Genomic DNA, 22,132 nt, shown 5'->3' with positions numbered 1-22,132 from the left:
GGGAAGGCAAAGATATCCTATCACATCCAATTAATCCCCTAATCTAAATAAATAAGTGGCCCTTTTAGATTCAGTGATACTCTATTATGAGCATGCATGAATAGGATTAGACTGCAAGAAAGCCAAGATTCTGCGCAAACTGGTTGGATTTTTGCTAATTAGTTCAATTTGTTCCTTTGGAAGCAGACAGCAATTTAAAAACTCTCGTGTTCAATATGCAAAAGTATTGACAGTGAGTAACATCCAATGCTAGTCATGTGCAGAATAGACCCATTGAAATAATTCATTGCAATGGGTCTACTCTTGAGTATGAGTAACAGTGGCTATCACCCAAGATTCCTGCAAGTACGAGGCCCCTGGAATGGAGCGTAACAGCAATCACAATTTATTTTCACTACTTACACTCTATTCCATCTGGGTCAAGTTCTCCAGCTCCACTTGCCAAATCAGATTCTCCAGAGAGACACTAAAAGACTTGGTGAGGAAGATGAGGTTCCTGCACTGCTGTCTACTTCAGACAGCTAGCGGTCTAAGTGGAAGGTGGAGCACCTGTTGAGTAATAGATTTCTTCTAACTCCTAATTCCCTCTATCACTCAGATCCTCCTCCTCCTCTATGTGATCATCCTAGCCTTCCCCTGAAGCTCCACAGAACTTCAGAGTGATGCCCAGAACCCATGCTTCATAAAATTGCACTTTTTGGCAAGTACCATAGTTTTTCAATCATGTGTTCATTTGGAACACAAAACAGGTCACCAAACCCTCTTTTCCTGCCAGAAGTAGTGTCAGAAGTGAATCAGCAGCACAGACTGAAATGCACCCAGACCAGATGCACATTCCAGAGCAGCCTGAATGTCCTCATGGGCGCATGGCAAAGCTTCAGTTCCCAGAGTGGTTTTAACAATGGGGGTGGTGTTCCTCTTGAGAGCACCTAGTCCCCCATCTCTGCCACAGACTTCTTCTTACTTAGTAAGTACCTGTCAGGTAACAACTGGTGTTTCTCAAGTCCTAAGCCGGCCAGCTTTTGCCCATCTGGGGTTCTCATGAGATCTCCAGAGCATCATCTGACACAGCTGCCCAGAACTGTTTATGAGTTTTGCACAATGAACATTTTCACACTTCGAAGATGTTTTCACCAGACACCAATAATTAGATTTCCTCTATAGACACAGAGTCTGGCTTCAATGCACACATTTTTCAGACTGTTTCAGGCTGGCAGTGCTGGCCACTACCTTCCAAAACTCTCGTTCCCATTTTCCAGGGTTCTTGTGTGAATCATAAACCATTCTTGTCCCCCTTGTTGTTTTCTCCAGTCTTGGCCTTTGAATTCAGCACAGAGTTTTCCCACATTTTCCAAGGCAGGTCTCTATTTCAGCCACTGTGAGAGCACCAGGGCCAATTCCACTCACACAAGAAACTCTTTTATTTTCTCATTTGACCTCATTAGATGGGGACATTATTATGCTGGGCAGGATTGGGGAAGGGGGGCAGGGTGAAAAATGGGGGGAGGTTAACATAAGGAAATACCAGCCTTCCACATTCCCTACATACAAATGTCTTACAAAATCTCATTTTTTGCAGAAACAAAACAGCACCACTGTCTACAAACCTTCCTGCCTAGTCAAAAGATGAGGTGACGTTGCTGAAGAGTTTTGTTTTCTGCCAGTCCAATTAGTTGATGCAGAGAACATTCTAGAATAATGTCTGCACTCAAAGTCTCTCTCTCTCTCTCTCTCTCTCTCTCTCTCTCTCTCTCTCTCAAAAATTGAACAGAGATGCTTATGTTTGCAAATGGAACAAGAGGAACTTCTCTAGCTACGTGATAGCTTCCAAGGAAGGTTCTCTGAGGCACATTAGCATCAATCTACTACCTTCTTCTTAGGTATACTAACTATCTAGATCAGGGGTAGGCAATCTAAGGCCCGGGGGCCGGATCTGGCCCAATCGCCTTCTAAATCCGGCCCGCGGGTGGTCCGGGAGTCAGCATGCTTATACATGAGTAGAATGTGTGCTTTTATTTAAAATGCATCTCTGGGTTATTTGTGGGGCATAGGAATTCATTCATTATTTTTTTTCAGAATACAGTCCGGCCCACCACATGTTCTGAGGGACGGTGGACCGGCCCATGGCTGAAAAAGGTTGCTGACCCCTGGTCTAGATATTCCAGCAATCTGGAGATACCGTATTTTTCGCTCTATAAGATGCACCCGACCATAAGACACACCTAGTTTTAGAGGGGGAGAACAAGAAAAAAAATAATTCTCTCCCTCTCTGTGCAGCACCCCTTCAGCGAAGTGGCAGGAGAAGAGGAGCCTCTTCCATTTCTCCCCCCAACTTCGCTGAAGGGGCTCTGCGCAGAGAGGGTAAGCTGCGCAGCGCCTCTCCTGCGAAGCGAAGCCAGGAGAGCAAGAGGGGTTGGTGCGCACCGCCCCCTCTTGCTCTCCTGGCTTCAGCGAAAGCAAAGGGGAGCCTCTGGAGTGCAGAGGGATCTCCCGCTGCGCTCTGGAGGCTTTGGGCGGCTATCCCTGAAGCCAGGAGAGCAAGAGGGGTCGGTGCGCACCAACCCCTCTTGCTCTCCTGGCTTCAGCGAAAACAAGGGGAAGCCTCCGGAGCGCAGTGGGACCGTTCCCGCTGCGCTCCAGACGCTTCCCGTTGCTTTCGCTGAAGCCATGGAGCCTGCATTTGCTCCATAAGACGCACACACATTTCCCCTTGCCTTTTTGGAGGGGAAAGGTGCATCTTATAGAGCGAAAAATATGATGGTGATTGTTGGGGGAATTAGACATGGGGGAAGGGGTTAATTTCTTTCATGGGCACAAATCACCCCATGTATGAGATAAAGCCAGCAGGTGCAAGGTCAGCTAAGTCAGTTACTATGGCAACGGCCCAGTGCCATCTATATAAGTGATTAAGGCATGCCAGCACATTAGTCAGTTGGTGAGTCTGTCCATGAGTCGGAGTATGTGTTAAGTCTTGAAGCTGCTGGAGCAACAGAAATACTCCCTACTTGTATATATCTGTATCTGCAAAGCCTACAAGCTGTATGTATCAACATCCATATCTGTATTACTGAAGCCTGATCTTCTGCAGCAGTAAACGATTTTGGACCTTAAGCTGTCTCTGTGTGGTGACTGGAACTGGGGCCAACTTCAGCTATGTGGGTATCTCGCCTAAGAGTCCCAACAATAATGTCATAGCAATTTACGGCAAGGAATTCTCCATCCATGCACAATACTATCACAGACCGCACACAAGGGCCAGAAGAAGTGACACGTTTTGGCAGATCAAATTAATCAGAAATGGGAAGTAAGGCTTTTCAGAAATAGGAACTGAAAAGAGGGTGGAGAGAAGGGATCAGCCTGTGAAACAAACAGAAGAGGATACCACAAAAGGTGCACACCAAACTTAGTAATAAATTACTAAGCCGCCAAACAGTTTAAAGACAACTGAATCAGTTAGTTTGTTTTCATTATTTATCTTCTAACTCTTAAGTAGCATAGAAAGGATGCCCAGACCTGGCAAGACTCAAACATGCTTACCTTCAACAAAGCTGCTATATCAATATGCCTTTGGACCAACAGGAGCTAACCTAATGTCCTTCAGATGCTGTGGTCCACAATTCCCATCATCCTCAGCCACCATTGGTAAGGGATCATGGGAGCTGTAGCACAACAGTGTCTGGAGGGCAGTGCATTTGCAACCCATTTTAGATCATAGCTCTTGGACAAGTTTCAACCAATGTATGTTTTCCTCTTGGCTTGAGAGAAGATTGGGAATGATTTTAAGGAGGAAAACCGCTAAAAGGGGAAAGAATGAAGAAGCCCCTTCTCTGCTGGTGGTCTTCTGCTACAGACTGTAGTATTTATGACTATACTTTGCTTAGTGTGTTTTTTTGTGTGGGGCATAGGAACTGCTTTATACAGTCAGATCACTGATCCATCTAGATAAAAAAGTAAAGGTAAAGGACCCTTGGACGGTTGAGTCCAGTCAATAGCAACTATGAGGTTGCGGCGCTCATCTCACTTCAGGCCGAGGGAGCCAGTGTTTGTCCACAGACAGCTTTCCAGGTCATGTGGCCAGCATGACTAAACAGCTTCTGGCGCACTGTGACGGAAACTAGAGTGCACAGAAATGCCATTTACCTTCCCGCCACAGCGGTACCTATTTATCTACTTGCACTGGTGTGCTTTTGAACTGCTAGGTTGGCAGGAGCTAGGACAGAGCAATGGGAGCTCAACCCATCACAGGGATTCAAACTGCCAACCTTTTGATCGGCAAGCGCAAGAGGCTCAGTGGTTTAGACCACAGCGCCATCCATCTAGCTCCGTACTGACTACACTGATTGGCAGCAGCTCTCCAAGGTTTCAGGCAGAGGTCTGTCTCTGCCCTACCTGGATATGCCAGGGATTAAACCTGAGACCTTCTGCGTGAAAAGCACAGGTTCTTATCAGTAAGCATACAGCATTTTAAAACTTTCTATAACTGAGCATCAGGTGCCATTTGGGTACCACCAGTGCTTACCAATAAGAATGCTCTCACGGGTGGGATCTTGTTCAGTTCCATCAACAGCCTGAGTGCTTTTTCATGGTTGCTGCAATATTCCTCGTATACAAAGAACTTGTCTTTCTGCAAGGTGAGGAAGAAAAAAGCACACGTAAATGAAAGGCATCCCATTTACCTTTTGCATTTTACTTCAAATTAGTACAAATCAAATTTCCTTTTAAATGTGTACAGATGACATACACTGGAAATTATGAGATATGAGCAAATAGTTGGATGTGTCATCTATTGCGTTTTGAAGTTCATGTTGTCCTGCAGCAAGGTTTCTGGGTTGACTTCTTTTTTTTTAATAGATATTTATTAAGAATTTTCCATTTCAAAAAAGAAAAAAGAAAAAACAAAAAAAGAAAACATATACAGTTTAGAACCCTTCTTTTTCTATAACATATTTCTCTGACTTCCCCACACCTCCCCTTCTTATATTCCAATTCAAATTGTTAATTCAACAAGTTATTATCCCCAATTTTTAACCTTTTTATATTTAGTTCAATTTAAAAAACCGTTTTTACAACATCAAAATTTATACATCAATATTCATTCTTAAATCTTAAATCCTTTTTCTAAAGTAGACCCAAATTCCCTTCCACGAATTCCCCACTTTTCATACTAGTAACAAAACAGAATAAAAAGAAAAAAGATGAATTATAATTATGCACCCTTTGGATCTCCAAACCCCACCCAGTCCCCTTTCCCGGTTTCAATCCCCAACAAATGTCCATCAGTCTTAATCTGCTATGAGCCTGGAGATCTCACGTCCGAGGCTCTCAATTCTCTCTCAGTTCCTCTCTGCCGGTTTTTTTGATAGTCCTTAGTATTAAACACCAGATCTCGGAGACGCTCTGGCCTGATAGGGACAATGTTTCTTCCAGCCAAACCTCCATACTTAAAAGTGGAGCCCAAATCTTGTTTCTTATTCCTTTCAAGTCCAAATGTCCCCAAAGCTCCACCTTTCACCTTAATCAAATTTGTAATCCTTGGGTCTTCAGATCTCCACATAAGGAGATCTCTCCATTCTTCAATCTCGAGCTCAGACCAGATTTTCATCATCAAGTTCTTATTTTCGGTTTCTGGGTTGACTTCTTAAATATTACACATTTCAGTGAAAAACTTCTCAGTGAAGATAGGTATGTTTTAAGACACTGCAACATTAGGGCCATGTGTTACAATAAACCCATTTTGCACATTGTTGCAGGTTGGCTTGTTTCATCCAAACCATAGTTAATGTTAGAAACAGTTTGTTGGCATGAATGATACAACAAGCTATGGCTAAATAAAAACAGAAGCAAACGCTTCCAAACACCTCCAACCAGCTATATGGGAAGAAAGGAGAGATCCAGAGAAACCTAAGTGCATCTTAGTGCATCATACAGCCAAGATTCAAAGATGTTATGTGTACATGGAGCGGGGGGGGGACGGACTACATGATCAGCTGCAGACACAGCCTTTTTGTTTTTGATGTAGCAGTTTCCAGCGCCAAAGAGACATGCCACAACTCACTATAAAATACGGCTTGCCTCTTTGTAGGTAGGAACAAATGAAGAAAAAATGAAGCTGCCTTCTGGGTTCGTTCGTTCTCTCTCTCTCACACTCACTCTCTCTCTCTCTCACTCACTCACACAAACACACACACAAATGTCTGAGATATAAACAGCTTACAAGCACATACTCCAATTTTCTGGCTGAAATAAATTCTCTCTACATACTAACATCAAAAAGCGACTGCCATCGCTGTTACATGATGTACTTTCTGTGTCACAGTTCAAGTTGGCTACCCCACCCCCGCTGAATGCAGATCAGACATGCTAAGCCCGTTACAAAACACAGTCATCTGCAGATTGGCACAGAAAGTTTTTCAGACAAGCAGTAAAACCGTCTCCATGCCAGAATCAATCAGACATGGAATAACAAACCCTTCCATGGCTGACTGAGATGAGCAAGATAGCTAGCAATCATGCTAGGAGACTTTCAGTAGAAAAATCAAGAGGTCGTCCCAGGTACTGAATATCCATCTAGTTCCTTGTCACCTGGCATTTGACTTTTATTTGTATGTTTTATTTTATTGCATTTATATTGTGCCTTTCTTCCATCATGGAGCCCAAGGCAGCAGCGTACACATGCTTCCCAGGCAGCCACCATTCCAGGCACTATGCAGACCCAGACCTGCAAGGTGGTAATTTCATGTGACTTCAAGCCGTACACATCCTAGGACCTAAGTGTGCACATTCTTCAAACGTAGTAGTAGTAGTAGTAGTAGTAGTAGTAGTAGTAGTAAACCACCCTTCATTCAAAGATCTCAGGGCAGTTCTTCTTCTAATAATAATAATTATTATTATTATTATTATTATTATTATTATTATTATTATTTATGTATACCGCCTCCCCAGCCACTCTGGGTGGCTCCCAATCAAGTGTTAAAAACAATACAGCATTAAATATTAAAAACTTCCCTAAACAGGGCTGCCTTCAGATGTCTTTTAAAGATAAGATAGCTGCTTATTTCCTTCACATCTGAAGGGAGGGCGTTGCACAGGGTGGGCACCACTACCGAGAGGGCCCTCTGTCTGGTTCCCTGTAACCTCACTTCACGCAATGAGGGAACCGCCAGAAGGCCCTCAGCACCGGATCTCAGTGTCCAGGCTGAATGATGGGGGTGGAGACGCTCCTTCAGGTATACAGGACCGAGGCCGTTTAGGGCTTTAAAGGTCAGCACCAACACTTTGAATTGTGCTTGGAAATGTACTGGTAGTCAATGCAGATCTCTCAGGACCGGTGTTATGTGGTCCCAGCAGCCACTCCCAGTCACCAGTCTAGCTGCTGCATTCTGGATTAATTGCAGTTTCCAGGTCACCTTCAAAGGTAGCCCCACGTAGAGCGCATTGCAGTAGTCCAAGCAGGAGATAACTAGAGCATGCACCACTCTGGCAAGACAGTCTGCGGGCAAGTAGGGTCTCAGCCTGCGTACCAGATGGAGCTGGTAGACAGCCGCCCTGGACACAGAATTGACCTGCGCCTCCATGGACAGCTGTGAGTCCAAAATGACTCCCAGGCTGCACACCTGGTCCTTCAGGGGCACAGTTGCCCCATTCAGGACCAGGGAGTCCTCCACACCAGCCCACCCCGTCCCCCAATGAAAATAAAAGATAGAAGCGCAAATAGCTAAAGCAGAAGCAACAAAACAATACCGCCCCTCCCACAAGCACATTTAAAAGACCAACAGCCAAAGGCCTGGTTGAAGAGGAACATTTCCGCCTGGTGCCTAAAGATATATAATGAAGGTGCCAGGTGAGCCTCACTGGGGAGAGTTTATATGGGGAGAGGCGGCCTTTGAGGTATTGCAGTCCTGAGCAGTTAATCCAGGGATGGGTAATTTGCGGCCCTCTACATGTGGTCCGACGGCTCCCATCATCATTAGTCATGCTGGCTGGGGCCGATGGGAGTTGGAATCCAACATACAAAGGTCCACACAGCTTTCCCATCCCTGGACTAGCGCAACATGGTGTTTCAAGGCAGCCAGATGGCACCCAGGAACCCATAAAAGGAGTCAACTTCCGCTGCAGTCAGTCCCCATCAGAAGTATGCCGTCTCTGAATCTGGACATTACAAACTGATCTTTCATGAATTTGTCAAATCCCCTTTAAAGGCAGCAGACATCATTGCGCCTTGAGGCAGCAAATTCTGAAAGTAAACTACGTGGCTGCCTGACGTAGTACTTTCTTTTGTCTGTCCCGAAACGACTGCCAATCAATTTCATTAGAAGATCATACATTCCATGAACCGTGAATTCCTTTCCTGTTACCAAATGGAAGGGATCCGCTGTCTACAAAGAACAAGGCAGGATCCAGATAAGCAGCACTGGAGGCCACTTAAAAAGGGATGCTTTTGTTGTCCCTAAAGATTCTATTTAGTATAATCTAATTACACATTTGTTTTTGCCTCTTCATTTATCATTATTTAACATTGTTTCTCCATCCAATCACAACCACCAGGGGAAATAAAAGTATCAGCCACAAAAAGATTAAGGAAAGAAGCTGGAAAGCAACAGGCTCTCGGGTCTTATCCTTTGCTACACTACACATCTGGAATTGCAGCTGCTTATTCAGTTTCAGGCAAATTTGAGCAGAAGGTTGCAGCAGTATAAAGGCAAAGGATCCTGGTGACCAGATGCAGGAAACTGTATGGCTTTGGGGCGGGGGGTGACGCAACAGAACAGGACAGTTTTTGTTCTTAAAATACCACTTCATGAAGTATAGGGAGAGACAACAGTTCAGCGGCAAGAGGGCTGCTTTTGTATGTATAGAGGCTGAAGGTTTCATTTCTGAGAATAGTAAAAAAAAAAGGGGGGAGCTACCTTGACCAAAGCTATTTACAGAATTGGCAGTTTATTAAGAAGTGTATGTCAGCAGCTTTACTGATGAGTAAGACTGCAATGCCAGCTACGCTTACCTAGGCATAAAGGTAAAGGTAAAGGGACCCCTGACCATTAGGTCCAGTCATGGCCGACTCTGGGGTTGCAGCGCTCATCTCGCTTTATTGGCCGAGGGAGCCGGCGTACAGCTTCCGGGTCATGTGGCCAGAATGACTAAGCCACTTCTAGCAAACCAGAGCAGCGCACGGAAACGCCGTTTACCTTCCTGCCGGAGCAGTACCTATTTATCTACTTGCACTTTGACCTTGCTTTCGATCTGCTTGGTTGGCAGGAGCAGGGACCAAGCAACGGGAGCTCACTCCGTCGTGGGGATTCGAACCGCCGACCTTCTGCAGCCTAAAATATTGCTGAATAATATTCAACTACAGGTGGAGAGGGGGATCAGGGACATTCTTGGTAGCAGCACCCGCTCTGTGGAATGCCCTCCCATCAGTTGGAGGTAGTATAATTCTGGATACTAGTGTCTGGAAACCACAGGAGGGAAGGGTGCTCTTGTGCGCTTGGGTCCTGCTTCCAGGTTTCCCCCAGGCATCTGGGCAGCCACTGTGAGAACAGGATGCTAGACTAGATGGGCCAGTGGCCTGATCCAGTAGGACTCTCCTTATGAGCATTATCAAATGCAGGTTCAATCTCAGCCTAGCTAAGGACCCATCCTCAAGGGCAACGTCTAGCTCTTCTTATGACTATGAGAACAAGAAGAAGAACCATGACTAGAAAGCTTTGGTCTGAACCAATGGGACTCGTCTTACGTTAACCCCAAATAACTCTTTAGACCAGGGGTGGGCAATACACAACCTGCAGGCGCTGTTAAAACTACAGCTTAATCCCTGATCATTGGCCATGTTAGGTGGGGCTGAACCTGCTAAGTCCCGGTCTCAGCACAGTCAAGTCCCAGAACTCCAGACACTTGCCCTATGCACATCTTCCGGGTATACTTATGAGTAGGGCACCGGGAAACTGGTTTTTTAAATATCATCCTTCAGCATCACTGAACTCTTTCCATTTGAGAAGAGGTGACACTGGGGCGACAGGACCCAATGTCGATTTGTCGATTGTGATTGCAGCTCTGTGACTTTGGCAGCATTGTTAGAGGTTAAATTTAAACCATGACATCTCCTGGCAAAACTCGGCTCAATGTATTCAATAATTATATACACGCCAGAGGGTTTTCATCAAGACTTTCCCAGCTGCCCTTCATGCATAAGAGCCACAAGTATGAAAGCTATGCTTTCAAATTACCCGGTGCCTGAAGTGTTTAATTTCCTCTCTGGATGACATTGAGGTTCCTTCGCTGGATGAGGAAATTATCAGTTACATAATTGCAGGTGCTACCCCTGGAAATCTGAACCTGCACTTACCAAGTGTATCATGGTCACTAACCGTAGCTATCTAAAAACGGAATTTTTCTTATTCGGGAAATTCTCCCCCATTGATTTAGGGCCACTTCACATGTTGCCATATTTCCAAACAGGCTGGAGGAATTACAGGATCACATGTGAGCGGATACAACAATCCTACTTACATGTGGGCAGCTCAATGCAGTGGGAGTCTATGGTGGCCACACAAGCCTGCTGCCTTAAAATGGCCTGCACAATTTACACATCTGTTGCATTATACATGGCCATCAAGGGCATGCAATATTTAATGCAATCTCAATCTTATCAACTGGATTGTGCTTTATAATTGTTCAGAAAGAGCATCCTGCAGAATGTCTTGAACAATGGGAAATATGCTTGCCAATTTATTTATGTTTCTGTCTGGCAGGGCTGCTTCTTAATGTGTGATTTTACCAACAGATTTCTTTGAATTTATCGCAAAATGCTTTGGGGTTAAGAAGCATCTCTGGGATGAAAGACAGTCTGGGGGGAAAGTAGACTAAATCCCCTAGGGCCAGAGAGATCCAATTTTAAAAGAAACTAGAGTTTTCCCTCTTTGGTCATTTGCTTTGAACCCCTGTGAGTGTGGTGTGGGTGTGTGTGTGGGAGTAAGAAGAAGAAGAAGAAGAAGAAGAAGAAGAAGAAGAAGAAGAAGACATGAGAAAGTACCTTATCAAAATGATACATTTGCAAATAAGCATTTTAGCTCATACTCACAAATTTTAAGAAAACTTCTCCCAGTTCATGCTGAGACTGAGGTTCTGGATGCAAACAATATTCCAGAGCCGTCAGGAAGTCCTTGTGAACATCAAGTATATCTTCTATGTTGGAAAATAAAATCTGCAACATAAAGGAGTATCCATTAATAATAGCTAATGAGAAACATGATAGGGTCTTAAAATATTATTCTGATCTATCCATCCCAAACTATCTTTATTATCCTTACTATTTGGTGGTGGTGGTGGTGATGATGATGATGATGATGATGATATACAAGCCCAGTTGAGGCAACACACTAAACTGTACCTATTTAACTATGAGTTAGCACAAATGCTGAATTGACAAATTATGGATTGTGACTGATCAGCAAACCACAAACAGAAACCATAGTTTGCAGCGGATCTAAAAACCATGGTTTGTGATAGCTATGGTTCATTGTTCAGTGTGGCATCTGAGTGGAGTCACAGACCTTAAAACTCTTAACTGTCTGGACTCAGGTTACTTGAAAAATCACTTGTCCCCATAATCACCTGCCCAGCAGCTGAGATCATACTCAGAAGCCCTTTGTCAGGTGCCCTTGCAAAGCATAGCCTGATATTTCATCTGTTCTCTTATGCTTTATTATGGTTGTTTGCGTGTTTTGTTGTTTCTAAGTTGCTGTTTATCTTCCCTGAAAAAGTAGCACACAAATCTTTTAAACAAATGCACAGGATGTAATTCAATGTCACACTATGACAAACATTTCATTCTGAGCAAGTATTGCAGCTTGCCAGACAGAACTATACCACTCTCCTCCTCCTGTCCACTATTCTGGAGTTTATCTAGACCTCCTGACCTGATCCCGACCCCCCACAAAAAGCCACTGAGACATGGGAGGAAATGAGACATCAATTTTCAAACTTAAAAGGCAAGCAGAGCTATGAGCTAGACTTCTTGGTAAAACAAACCATGGTTTTGAGTTTCCACATGTAAAGCTGGCAAACCATGGCTTGGAGCATTTTTTTTCTGCTTTTGTTATTTATCCTTACAGCATTCATAAATTCAAAAATGCACCCCCTTCTTCATGCTACAGTGGCTCTGGAGGTGAAATCATGGTTGCCTCTCAATGCAGACATCCCAACAAACTAAAGTTAGCAATAAACCACGGTTTGCAAATCCATTTCATCCCATCATCTGAATCAGGGGTTGCCACCTGATCGCAAACAACCTTTTGTCAATTCAGCTTCCTTAAGCATGGTTTAGCAGGATGCATGATTTGAGCAACTGTCCTCTCTAATGCTACTGTTTGTAATATCTGCAATCCCCTTCTCAGCATGTACTGGGCCACAGAGCAGAGGTCAGCTATGTTAATGGGTTCTGATGGGCCTTAATTATCTGTCTGGCACGCACTGCCTTCTGTCTTATCCTCAGCTGCTTGCTTCCTGCTGAAGGTGATCCTCAATCCAGCCAGCTGTCTCAGAGCCAGAGATGGCTTTGTGTTTACCAGGGTGGTTTTAATGAGGAGTTAAAACCTGTTCTGATTGCCCTAGGGAAATCTAATTTGTCATCCTTTATGTCATTAGAATTGTAACTGCTGGGCAGCAGAGATCTGCACTAAACATTTTGTTCGCTTGTTTCAGTTTCAGATTATGAAATAACCAAGGCAGAAGACAGAATATAGTGTTTGGTTGCCTATTTCAAAAGGCTATGTTCTGTCTGGCAAGCGACCACATTTATAGACCTCTGGGAGCAGGAAAAGATCCAACACGTTGAGATGTTCCTCCATCATCAAACCCATTCAGCACTCTCAGTTCTGTCCATGTTAATCATAAGAGCATTAGGGCGCAATAAAAGTCCTACTGGCCAATGATCTACCTAATCAAACATCCTGTGTCAAAGAGTGAACAGTCATATGTAGGTCACAAGCAGGGCACAAGAGTAACAGCCCCACACTATTTCTGCTATTAAGAGATACACTGCCTCTGAACACTGAGGTTCCATTTAGTGATCATGGGTAACACTCACTGATGGACTTATCCCCCAAGAATGTGAGAACTTGTGCGTTTAGAAACTGAACGAGGAGCAGAGAGATGCACTTTCAAATCTCTGCTCAGTTGTGAAGTTCACTGTGTGATCTTGAACCAATAGCCATCTTACAGCCTTAAAGCTACCTTAGAGGACTCTTCTGACAACAAAATGGGGACCTATGTGCATTGACCTAAAAATGTAGTGTGGAATTCAATGTAGTGCCAAGTGCAGGTATGCACGCATGAAAGTCCTCATGCAGGACTTCCCGCTTTTCTCTCCCTGGTCACCCCCTACACTGCTTTTTAAACCACTTTGAGGGGTGAGGGTTCCATCAAGCACTATAGAAATTTTATGAAATAAAGAAATAAACCTGTCCTGGTTGTTCCCCAAACCCTCCAGAGCAAATTTAGGGGGCACAAGGGGAGGAGAGAGGTGGACAGTCCTGCTGCCTGAGTGGACCTCGTTCTATGCATGCAACAACTTACTTGAATCTCACCCATAATAAATAAATGGAGAGGGAAAGTATAGTCTCCTTGTAAAGCTATCTAAACTTGATGTTTCAAAAGGATAAACTAGATACAGAATGGCAGATTCAATAGTAAATATGTACAAAGTCATTACAAAGAACAAAGAATTCTGACTTCGACAGTTTTGAAATTGGTTATGAAAACTGGGGAAGCAAATCTTGTGGTCGCAAAGCAGAGCTCACTGAAAATGTCAGTAATGAAAAAAGAAATAGCAATATTTTTCATCGGCCAAAGAGCAAGGGGATGGAGCCAAATGTAGTGTTAGATATGATGAAGAAAGGGGATTGAAACAGCAAGTTTCATAAATCCATTTGATGAGTCTATGATGCGGGGATATTTAAGGAGTACAGTGTACTTTGATTCACTTCAAAGAAGATATTACAGACCTGGAAAAAAGATGTAGGAAAGGGCAACTGGGAGAAGAGAAGTTGCATTTGCCAAAAGGGCCAGCCCAAGACATTTTGCCACCTGAGACAAAAGTCAAGACAACAACACTGTCCCATTCTACATACAGAAGTCAACTGGACTGGTAGCTGATTATTATTTCAACACTGGCAAAGGGACAGCATCTTCTACTTCACTTGAGGTCAACAGGCTAGCTAGGAGTACAGAGGTATCTAAGAGCCCCCCAGCAGGTGTCACCTGAGGAGGATCCTCACTCTGCCTCCCAGTAGATCTGCCCCTCCTTGCAAAACCTTTTGCAATTGAAGCACTGGCCAAAGGAGTGGGGAGAGGGCCTTGATAACCTTGTATGGAATTGCCAAGGTTAGCCTCTTGCTTCAATGACCAAGTAGTGATAAAGACCCTTTATTTTTACAAGAGCTTCTTAAATCCTCCCTGTGCTTCGGCAAAGGGATAAACCAAAAGCATCACTCTGCACCCACAAAGAAGCTTCAGGCAAAAATTGCATTCAATCAGTAGCAAACAGAAAATGAGCTGATGTAATATGTGATTGCGGTGACAGATATATTTAGCACCTTTGGAGGTGATAAATCATTTGGAATAAAAGCAATGGAAATAATATCCATTAGCATTTTATCATCTGCTGCATCTGCAGACCAGGAAGAAAAGCTTCACCTGATGAAGCTTTGCTTGTTCTCCAGGCAGCTGAATGAGGCCTGCAAGAAAAATGTTGCCCACCCGACCCAGATCTGACCCTAGCGAAAGAGCCATCAATGGCATGCACAGCTCCTCTCTCCAGGAGAGGAAGCAAGCATGAACTTCACTGGCTGCTGAGAAAAACAGCAACATAAGCAAATAGCAGCATCTAGGGTTGAAATCCCAAGAGAGTCTGTGTGTGCCTTTAAATTATGCACACTGAATTTTGCTGCAGTTCTCCCCTCCATTTCCCCCGGATCCTTTATCCTGCTCCCTAGTGAGTAGGACTCCAGGGGAGGGCACAGAGAAAGAGGATAGTTTTCCTCCCTCTCTTGTAGCACTAGAACTCATGAACCTGAATGCTAGAAGATTCAAGATAAACAAAACAAAGCACAATAGAACTTACTCCGACAGGAGGCAATGGTGGCCACCAACTTGGATGGCTTTAAAAGAGGGCAAATACATGGAGAATAATGCTAGCAGTGGCTACCAGCTAGCCATGATGGCTGTGTTCCATCTCCACAATCAGAAGCCTTATGCAAGTTGCTGGAAAGAGCAGGTGGGAAGAGTGCTGGTACACTCATGTCTGACTTGAGGGCTTCCCACAGGCATCTGGTTGGCCACTGTGAGAACAGCATGCTTAACTCAATGGGCTCTTGTCCTGCACCTGCAGGACTGCGCTTATGTATGCTTCGAAGCATATGGTCAGAAGGGGCATACAACAGGATTGATGATCAAAAGAAGGAAACAAACAGCTACATATGTAGTCAGGATTCACATCTCCCAGCTTGGAAATGCAGGCTTCTAATTTTTTGGTCAAAGAGGAGAGCGAGTGTTATGACCTCTCAAATTCTTCTCCAGCTCAGGTTTTTAATCCAAGCAGAGATGAGTTCAACTCTTCTCCACAAGCCCCTGCACATTAGCATTCCTTCAAAAGCCATTCTACCTGCTCATTGACTGTATTTCCCAGGCATGTGGAGCTGCACACCAAGAAATGGAGGGCTGAGAGACCTCCCTTCCAAGTTGCCTTATTGCGATTTCTTAATGCCAGACTAGGAGGTGGGGGTGAGGGTTGGAGTCTCATAGTGGTAGGGTAACTGGATCCCGTTGCATCCTTAACGTGGAACACAACAGCATCAACATCAATTTGAATTGGCTGAGATCAAGCCAATAATTTTATCAATTTATCCAGAAATGGCTCATTCATCAGTAGAAACCCCAACACTTTGCCTACCAATTTAATATTGACAACTATAGGTGCATCCAGTTAGACCTTCCCATTGGTCCCTGGGAGCAAAGGTTTGCCTAGGGTTGCTACACATTATTATTATTATTATTATTATTATTATTATTATCATCATCATCATCATCATCATCATCCAGCCAGCCAGCCAGCCAGCCAGTTTTCAACAACTACGTAACAGTTTTCAACAACTACGTCTCCATGCTAGGAAAAAAATTACCTGTTTCTTTCTACCTGCATCTTTCAAAGGTGAAAAATGCCGGTGCATTTAACATAACACGGAAGTCTTTCATCAGCAGTGGCTACCAACTCACTGACCAGGTGTATGCAAACCCAACCTCTTGCCATACTCTAAATCATTCACAAAGAGATTGGTACTCTGAGAGACTTACCTTGATGTTGTCCTCAGTTATGTATTTTTCAGCTTTGTCCACAGCACTCTGTCTAATTCGGTGGAGAAATGCCTATGGGGAACAAAAAGGGGGAAAGTGGGTTAGTGTCAAACAGATACTGGTGAATGGGATACTGTCCCACCAATCTCAGTCTGCCCTCAGCCAGCCCCCACCAACCTGCCTGCCTGCCTGCCTGCTTATACCCAGTGCTATTTTTCTAGAAAAAGAGGTGCCAGAATTCACCATGAACTCACCCTTGTTCTCTTAGAATGGCAATGGTGCCCACCTGAAAAGTGCCAGAACCGAGTTCCAGCGAGTACTGACTTTTTAAAAAAGCCCTGCTTACACCCAGTCCAGGGGATAGATATGGTGGTCAATTCCTCCCCCTTATTCTCAGTGTTGCCCTTGTAGAAGTCAGCAGGGAGGATAATGGGGACAAAATTGGTAGCTTTACCTGCCATTGGCTTTGAATCCACTTACTATTTGACCTCCCCGATTCCTGCAGTACCTGTCATAATGAGCACCAGCAACCATGGCTTCTATCTTTTGGGTTTTTTAATAGCATCCAAGCATCAAGATGCTATTAATTTAATATTTAATATTTAATATTACTTAATAGCATCCAACCATCAAGATTACGGACGTGGGTGGCGCTGTGGGTTAAACCACAGAGCCTAGGATTTGCCAATCAGAATGTTGGCGGTTTGAATCCCCCTGACGGGGTGAGCTCCCGTTGCTCGGTCCCTGCTCCTGCCAACCTAGCAGTTCAAAAGCACGTCAAAGTGCAAGTAGATAAATAGGTACCCCTCCGGCGGGAAGCTAAACGGCGTTTCCGTGCGCTGCTCTGGTTCGCCAGAAGCAGCTTAGTCATGCTGGCCACATGACCCAGAAGCTGTACGCCGGCTCCCTCGGCCAATAAAGCGAGATGAGCGCCACAACCCGAGTCGGTCACGACTTGACCTAATGGTCAGGGGTCCCTTTATCTTTAACCATCAAGATACAAATATGAGGCTTCTTGGCACAAAGGACAGATCACGTTGCATGCTCAAAACTATCAAAACACGCATTGCTTCACTAATGGGACGCTTTTCTTTAAAGTTGTTCGGGTTCCGACTGGCAAGAAGCAACGCCCGTGTCTCTTTTTACTTAGATACCTAGTATCAGCACACCAAAGGACACAATTGTTTGTTTATTCTTTCCAAGGTTTCCCATTTCTTCCTCTAGACATGGAACTGCTCTGACTTGATTAGGCAAGTGAGATGCCTGGCTCTCATCATGTAAAGAGATGTGTGTCAAGGAAGAAGGGCGAAAGGGCTCAACAAAGCAAGAATGGGAAAGAGGAGGCACATCCCTGAAATAGAGGCACACTGAAGCTAAGAAGCAGTTGCCGCCCGGTTTTACCCTGATGTTAGAGAGGTGACACCCATGACCCATAAACAGCCACTTGATTGTAGTCTCTCCTCCGCAAACACTTCACTTTCAATGGTGCCTTTGTTTAATATGAGTTCATCCACACACTCTGAACATATGACTGCAATAAGTGCTGGGTTAGACCACGGTCCAATCCAGTCCTGCATCCTGTTTTTCAAAAGCAGCAGCCAGCCAGATGCTCCTGTGAATCTCACAAGCGGAGGAGCATGAAGGAAACGGGCTTCTCTTGTCATTCATCCACATTACGGGGGCTCTCCTTTGCTTGTTCATAGTTCCTCCAAGGCCTGGGTCAAGTTCTTTTTGTGGGCGTCAATTATAGAAAATTATAACAATGACAGCAACAAAAACCTGCCTCTCCTGGATCCTTCCTTTCACACCTGGACTGTTCTAATTGATCCCAGCAGATTTCCTCCCTGATGGCTGTCTGAGTCAGGCTCTTAACTTCTTTCCCCATAGAGAAGTGGGGATGGCATTGTTTGGAGCAGAAAAAGAACCCTTTTTCTTGACCTTCCTCCTGAAATATCAGTGTATACATAAGAATACCAGGTGCTGCGTTATGCCGAGTCAGACCATTGGTCCATCTAACTCAGTACACTGACTGGAAGCAGCTCTCCAGATTTTCAGGATGAGTTCTCTCCCAGCCATACCTGGAGATGCCCGGGATTAAACTTTGGTCCTTCTACCACTGAGATAAAAAGGTAAAGGGACCCCTGACCACTAGGTCCAGTTGTGACCGACTCTGGGGTTGCGGCGCTCATCTCGCTTTACTGGCCAAGGGAGCCGGCGTACAGCTTCCGGGTCATGTGGCCAGCAAGACTAAGCTGCTTCTGGCGAACCTGAGCAGCACATGGAAACACCGTTTACCTTCCCGCCGGAGTGGTACCTATTTATCTACTTGCACTTTGGCGTGCTTTCGAACTGCTAGGTTGGCAGGAGCAGGGACCGAGCAACGGGCGCTCACCCCGCCGCCGGGATTTGAACCACCGACCTTCTGATCGGCGAGTCCTAGGCTCTGTGGTTTAACCCACAGCGCCACCTGCGTCCCACCACTGAGATACACCCCTTCTAAAAGGAAAAAAGGGTTGTTGTTGTTGTTGTTGTTGTTGTTGTTAACCTATTTCTCCACAAAAGATGCTTATTACAAGTTTTTAAGGGACTGTGTCAATTCCCTCTCTCCCCCTACCCTTAATTTTCCTTTCACACCAACTTACACGCTTTTTCATACTCAGTGAACCCCCCCTTGAATACTCAGAAACTACTACATTACTAAATTAATAATACTGCCAGCTGACAGAACATTAAGTGACGGACTATTTCAGTGAGAATTAGTTTTAGGTATTTTTACTTAAAATCTAGTGTTGGTTATTGGTTTCTTCTATTCTTGTTTTCAGTTACACAGTAAAAGGCGGGTCATGCTTAGGTCTCCCTTCAGATTTCTAGGCTCTGGATAGTTAATAATGAACAAACAAACAATAGCCAAAGGCATTGGACCAGCTGTGACATTCGAGAAGCTGGTTTGCAATGTCAAGATTAAACCCTAAATAGCATGTAGTGATTATGGGACTAAAACCAAGAAGATGAAATGTTACATCTCTCCTCTTCTCTCTGTAGGGAAGGGAGATAAGAGATAGCAAGTGAAAATGAAATCAGATAAACCCATCAAGGAGAAAATCCGCTAGGATCAATTAAAATAATCCAGGCATAACAGGAGGAGTGTCAGGTTTTTCTGTCTGTCATCATTAACTGCTTTGTATAATTGACTCCTACACAAAGAACTTGTACCAGGCCCTAGAGGAATTGTGTATGGGCAAAAGAGATTATTTACTCCCATGTGGGAAAGGTTTTGGGTGCAGTTGTTTTTGGTGCAACCAACAATTGCAAAAGCAATTTTATTTGCAGCAAGTAAATCAAATTTAAGCCTTTTGCGTTTTGACGTGAGAACTTGTTTACGGATTGCAAAGAGCTCACACTACCTGTCCTGTGGGTTTATTCCCTCTTGCATCCCGTTGTCCTTTCTATATATACCCTTGACATTTTGCTACCTTTACATTTGACATGATGAAGAGTAGCATGAAAATCAAAAGCTTTACACACACACACATTACATTTGAATTGTTTTAAAATACAGGGGGTTGAGGGGGGATTCAGGGGGCTGGTGCCAAGTTATGTAAGCATTTCTCCTCTGAAGCTGTCCCTATACAGAAGCACCAAACCATTGTTTCTTACCCCTGTTCCTAAACAAACTCGCCTTTGCTCTGGCAACCACAACCAGCACTCATTGGCAGGGGACAGCTCCATGCAATGGCCTTTGATGTGTTTCTAATGAAAGCCACCGTGGGGATCCATCTGAATTGCAAGGTGGGAGAGATGTCAAATAGATATATATAAATTCAGGTCCTGCGAATCATTGTGATATGGATATTTGTGTGTTCCACTGCCTTCTTCCTACACCATCGCATCCACTGCGAGGAATGCATTACAGTACAGTGGTACCTCGGGTTAAGTACTTAATTCGTTCCGGAGGTCCGTTCTTAACCTGAAACTGTTCTTAGCCTGAAGCACCACTTTAGCTAATGGAGCCTCCTGCTGCCGCTGCATGATTTCTGTTCTCATCCTGAAGCAAAGTTCTTAACCCGAGGTAATATTTCTGGGTTGGCGGAGTCCGTAACGTGAAGCATATGTAACCTGAAGTGTATGTAACCTGAGGTACCACTGTACGGTGGTGCCTTAGTTTACAACCATAATCTGTTCCAGAGCTCCGTTTGTAAACCAAAACCAAGGCGTGTTTTCACCAATGGGGCCTCCCAAAAAATTTGTTCATAATCAAAAAAAATATGGGTTGTTATCCAAAAAAGGTTTGCAAACCGGGACACGCACTTCCGGGTTTGACATGTTTGAAATCCAAAACGTATGCAAACCAGACTGTTTGCAAACCAAGGTACCACTGTACTATGGCTGATGCATCTCAGTTCTCTGTCTTGGGTGAGACATGTCTTGAAGCCTGGAGTCAAGTCTTACTTAATAAAAGTGGTGGTGTGTGTGGCTGATTCTAAACTTAAGACAGTAGGTCTTCCTCTTACGTTAACTATGAAAGTATACATAAGACTCACTCAATCTGGAGAAATCCTATCAGCCTCGGCCAGCATACAGAAGGGCATGACCACATTGGCTACCCCTCCACTTTTGTGTGTATGCCCCAGTTGCAAGGCAAACAAGGAGGTTTGTTTTTCTTAAAAACCTGACTGACTCCTGTAATAATATAATATTTACTCGTGCATTACAACTTGCTCCAAAGTACGGCCAGTCTCCCATCTGACACAGACAGAGCTAACTCTCTCCCATGTCATGCATGTTTACACAAGGTGTAAATGCCTGAGAAGTCTCAGACGAGTCTTCAAAAAATCCGGGGACTAAGGGCAGCCTGCATAATACATGGCTGTCAAGAACACGATGTTTTGTAAAACATAATAATCATTTTTTCTGCAATTAAAAAAAATGAATAGAGTGGGATCTATCTGCTGGAGCACCATTCTTGCACTTCAAACTACATCACCAGTGAAACACAGAGAATACTGTATTTTTCGCCCCATAGGGCACACCGGCCCATAGGGCACACCTAGTTTTTTTTGGGGGGGAATAAAGGGGGGAAATTTATTTTCCCCCCCCCCCCAGGCACAGGGCTGGGGCGGGGAAGCCTGAGCTTCCCCGGACCCCAGCCCCTAGAACAGGCTGTGACTTCCCGCCGGTCTCCACAGGCTTGCAGATATCTGCCCGAAGCCTGGGGTGCGCTGTTCAGCATGCCCAAGGCTTCGGGATTCAGGCTGCTATCCGCAAGCCTGGGGAGACGGGCGGGAAGTCGCGCCGGTCTTCCCAGGCTTGCGGATAGCTTCCTGAAGCCTGGAGAGCGAGAGGGGTCGTTGCGCACCGACCCCTCTCACTCTCCAGGCTTCAGCGAAAGCCTGCATTCGCCCCATAGGACGCACACTCATTTCCCCTTCATTTTTGGAGGGGAAAAAGTGCGTCCTATGGGGCGAAAAATACGGTAAATGCAGGGTCTTGCCCAAATAAATAAAATAAAACAGTGCTCCTCAAAAGAAAAACCAAATATCGCACACTAGAGTGAAAGTGAGAGAAATGAGAGAAAGTACTGGAATCAGTATGAGACACAGCAATGCGCTTTTAAAATACCGTACATAGTCAAATATGTAACAGTGCACAAGAAAAATACTACTGCAAATCTTGAGTAATGGCCTTTTGGGGCAGGGCAGAGAGAAAATAAGAAATAACTGATTGAGAAATGAAAGCAAACACTGAAAGAGCTTTTCCAATGCTTGGCAAAGTGTTCTCAATTTAA

General features: G+C 44.5%; 1 protein-coding gene across 1 annotated transcript in view; it reads right to left on the bottom strand.

Annotated features, from left to right (window-relative positions):
- Positions 1-22,132, bottom strand: part of PREX1 (phosphatidylinositol-3,4,5-trisphosphate dependent Rac exchange factor 1) — a 245,342-nt gene that overhangs the window by 131,198 nt on the left and 92,012 nt on the right. Inside the window, exons 2-4 of the mRNA XM_081195969.1 lie at positions 16,348-16,419; positions 11,078-11,200; positions 4,520-4,624 (exon numbers count right to left, since the gene is read on the bottom strand). Coding sequence (XP_081052095.1) covers positions 4,520-4,624; positions 11,078-11,200; positions 16,348-16,419 — 300 coding nt within the window. The remainder of the gene's footprint in view (positions 1-4,519; positions 4,625-11,077; positions 11,201-16,347; positions 16,420-22,132) is intronic.

Source organism: Podarcis bocagei (genome assembly GCF_964188305.1).
Source record: "Podarcis bocagei genome assembly, chromosome: 5".
In the NCBI taxonomy this organism is placed as follows: Eukaryota; Metazoa; Chordata; class Lepidosauria; order Squamata; family Lacertidae; genus Podarcis; species Podarcis bocagei.
This window is presented reverse-complemented; position numbering and strand designations above follow the sequence as displayed.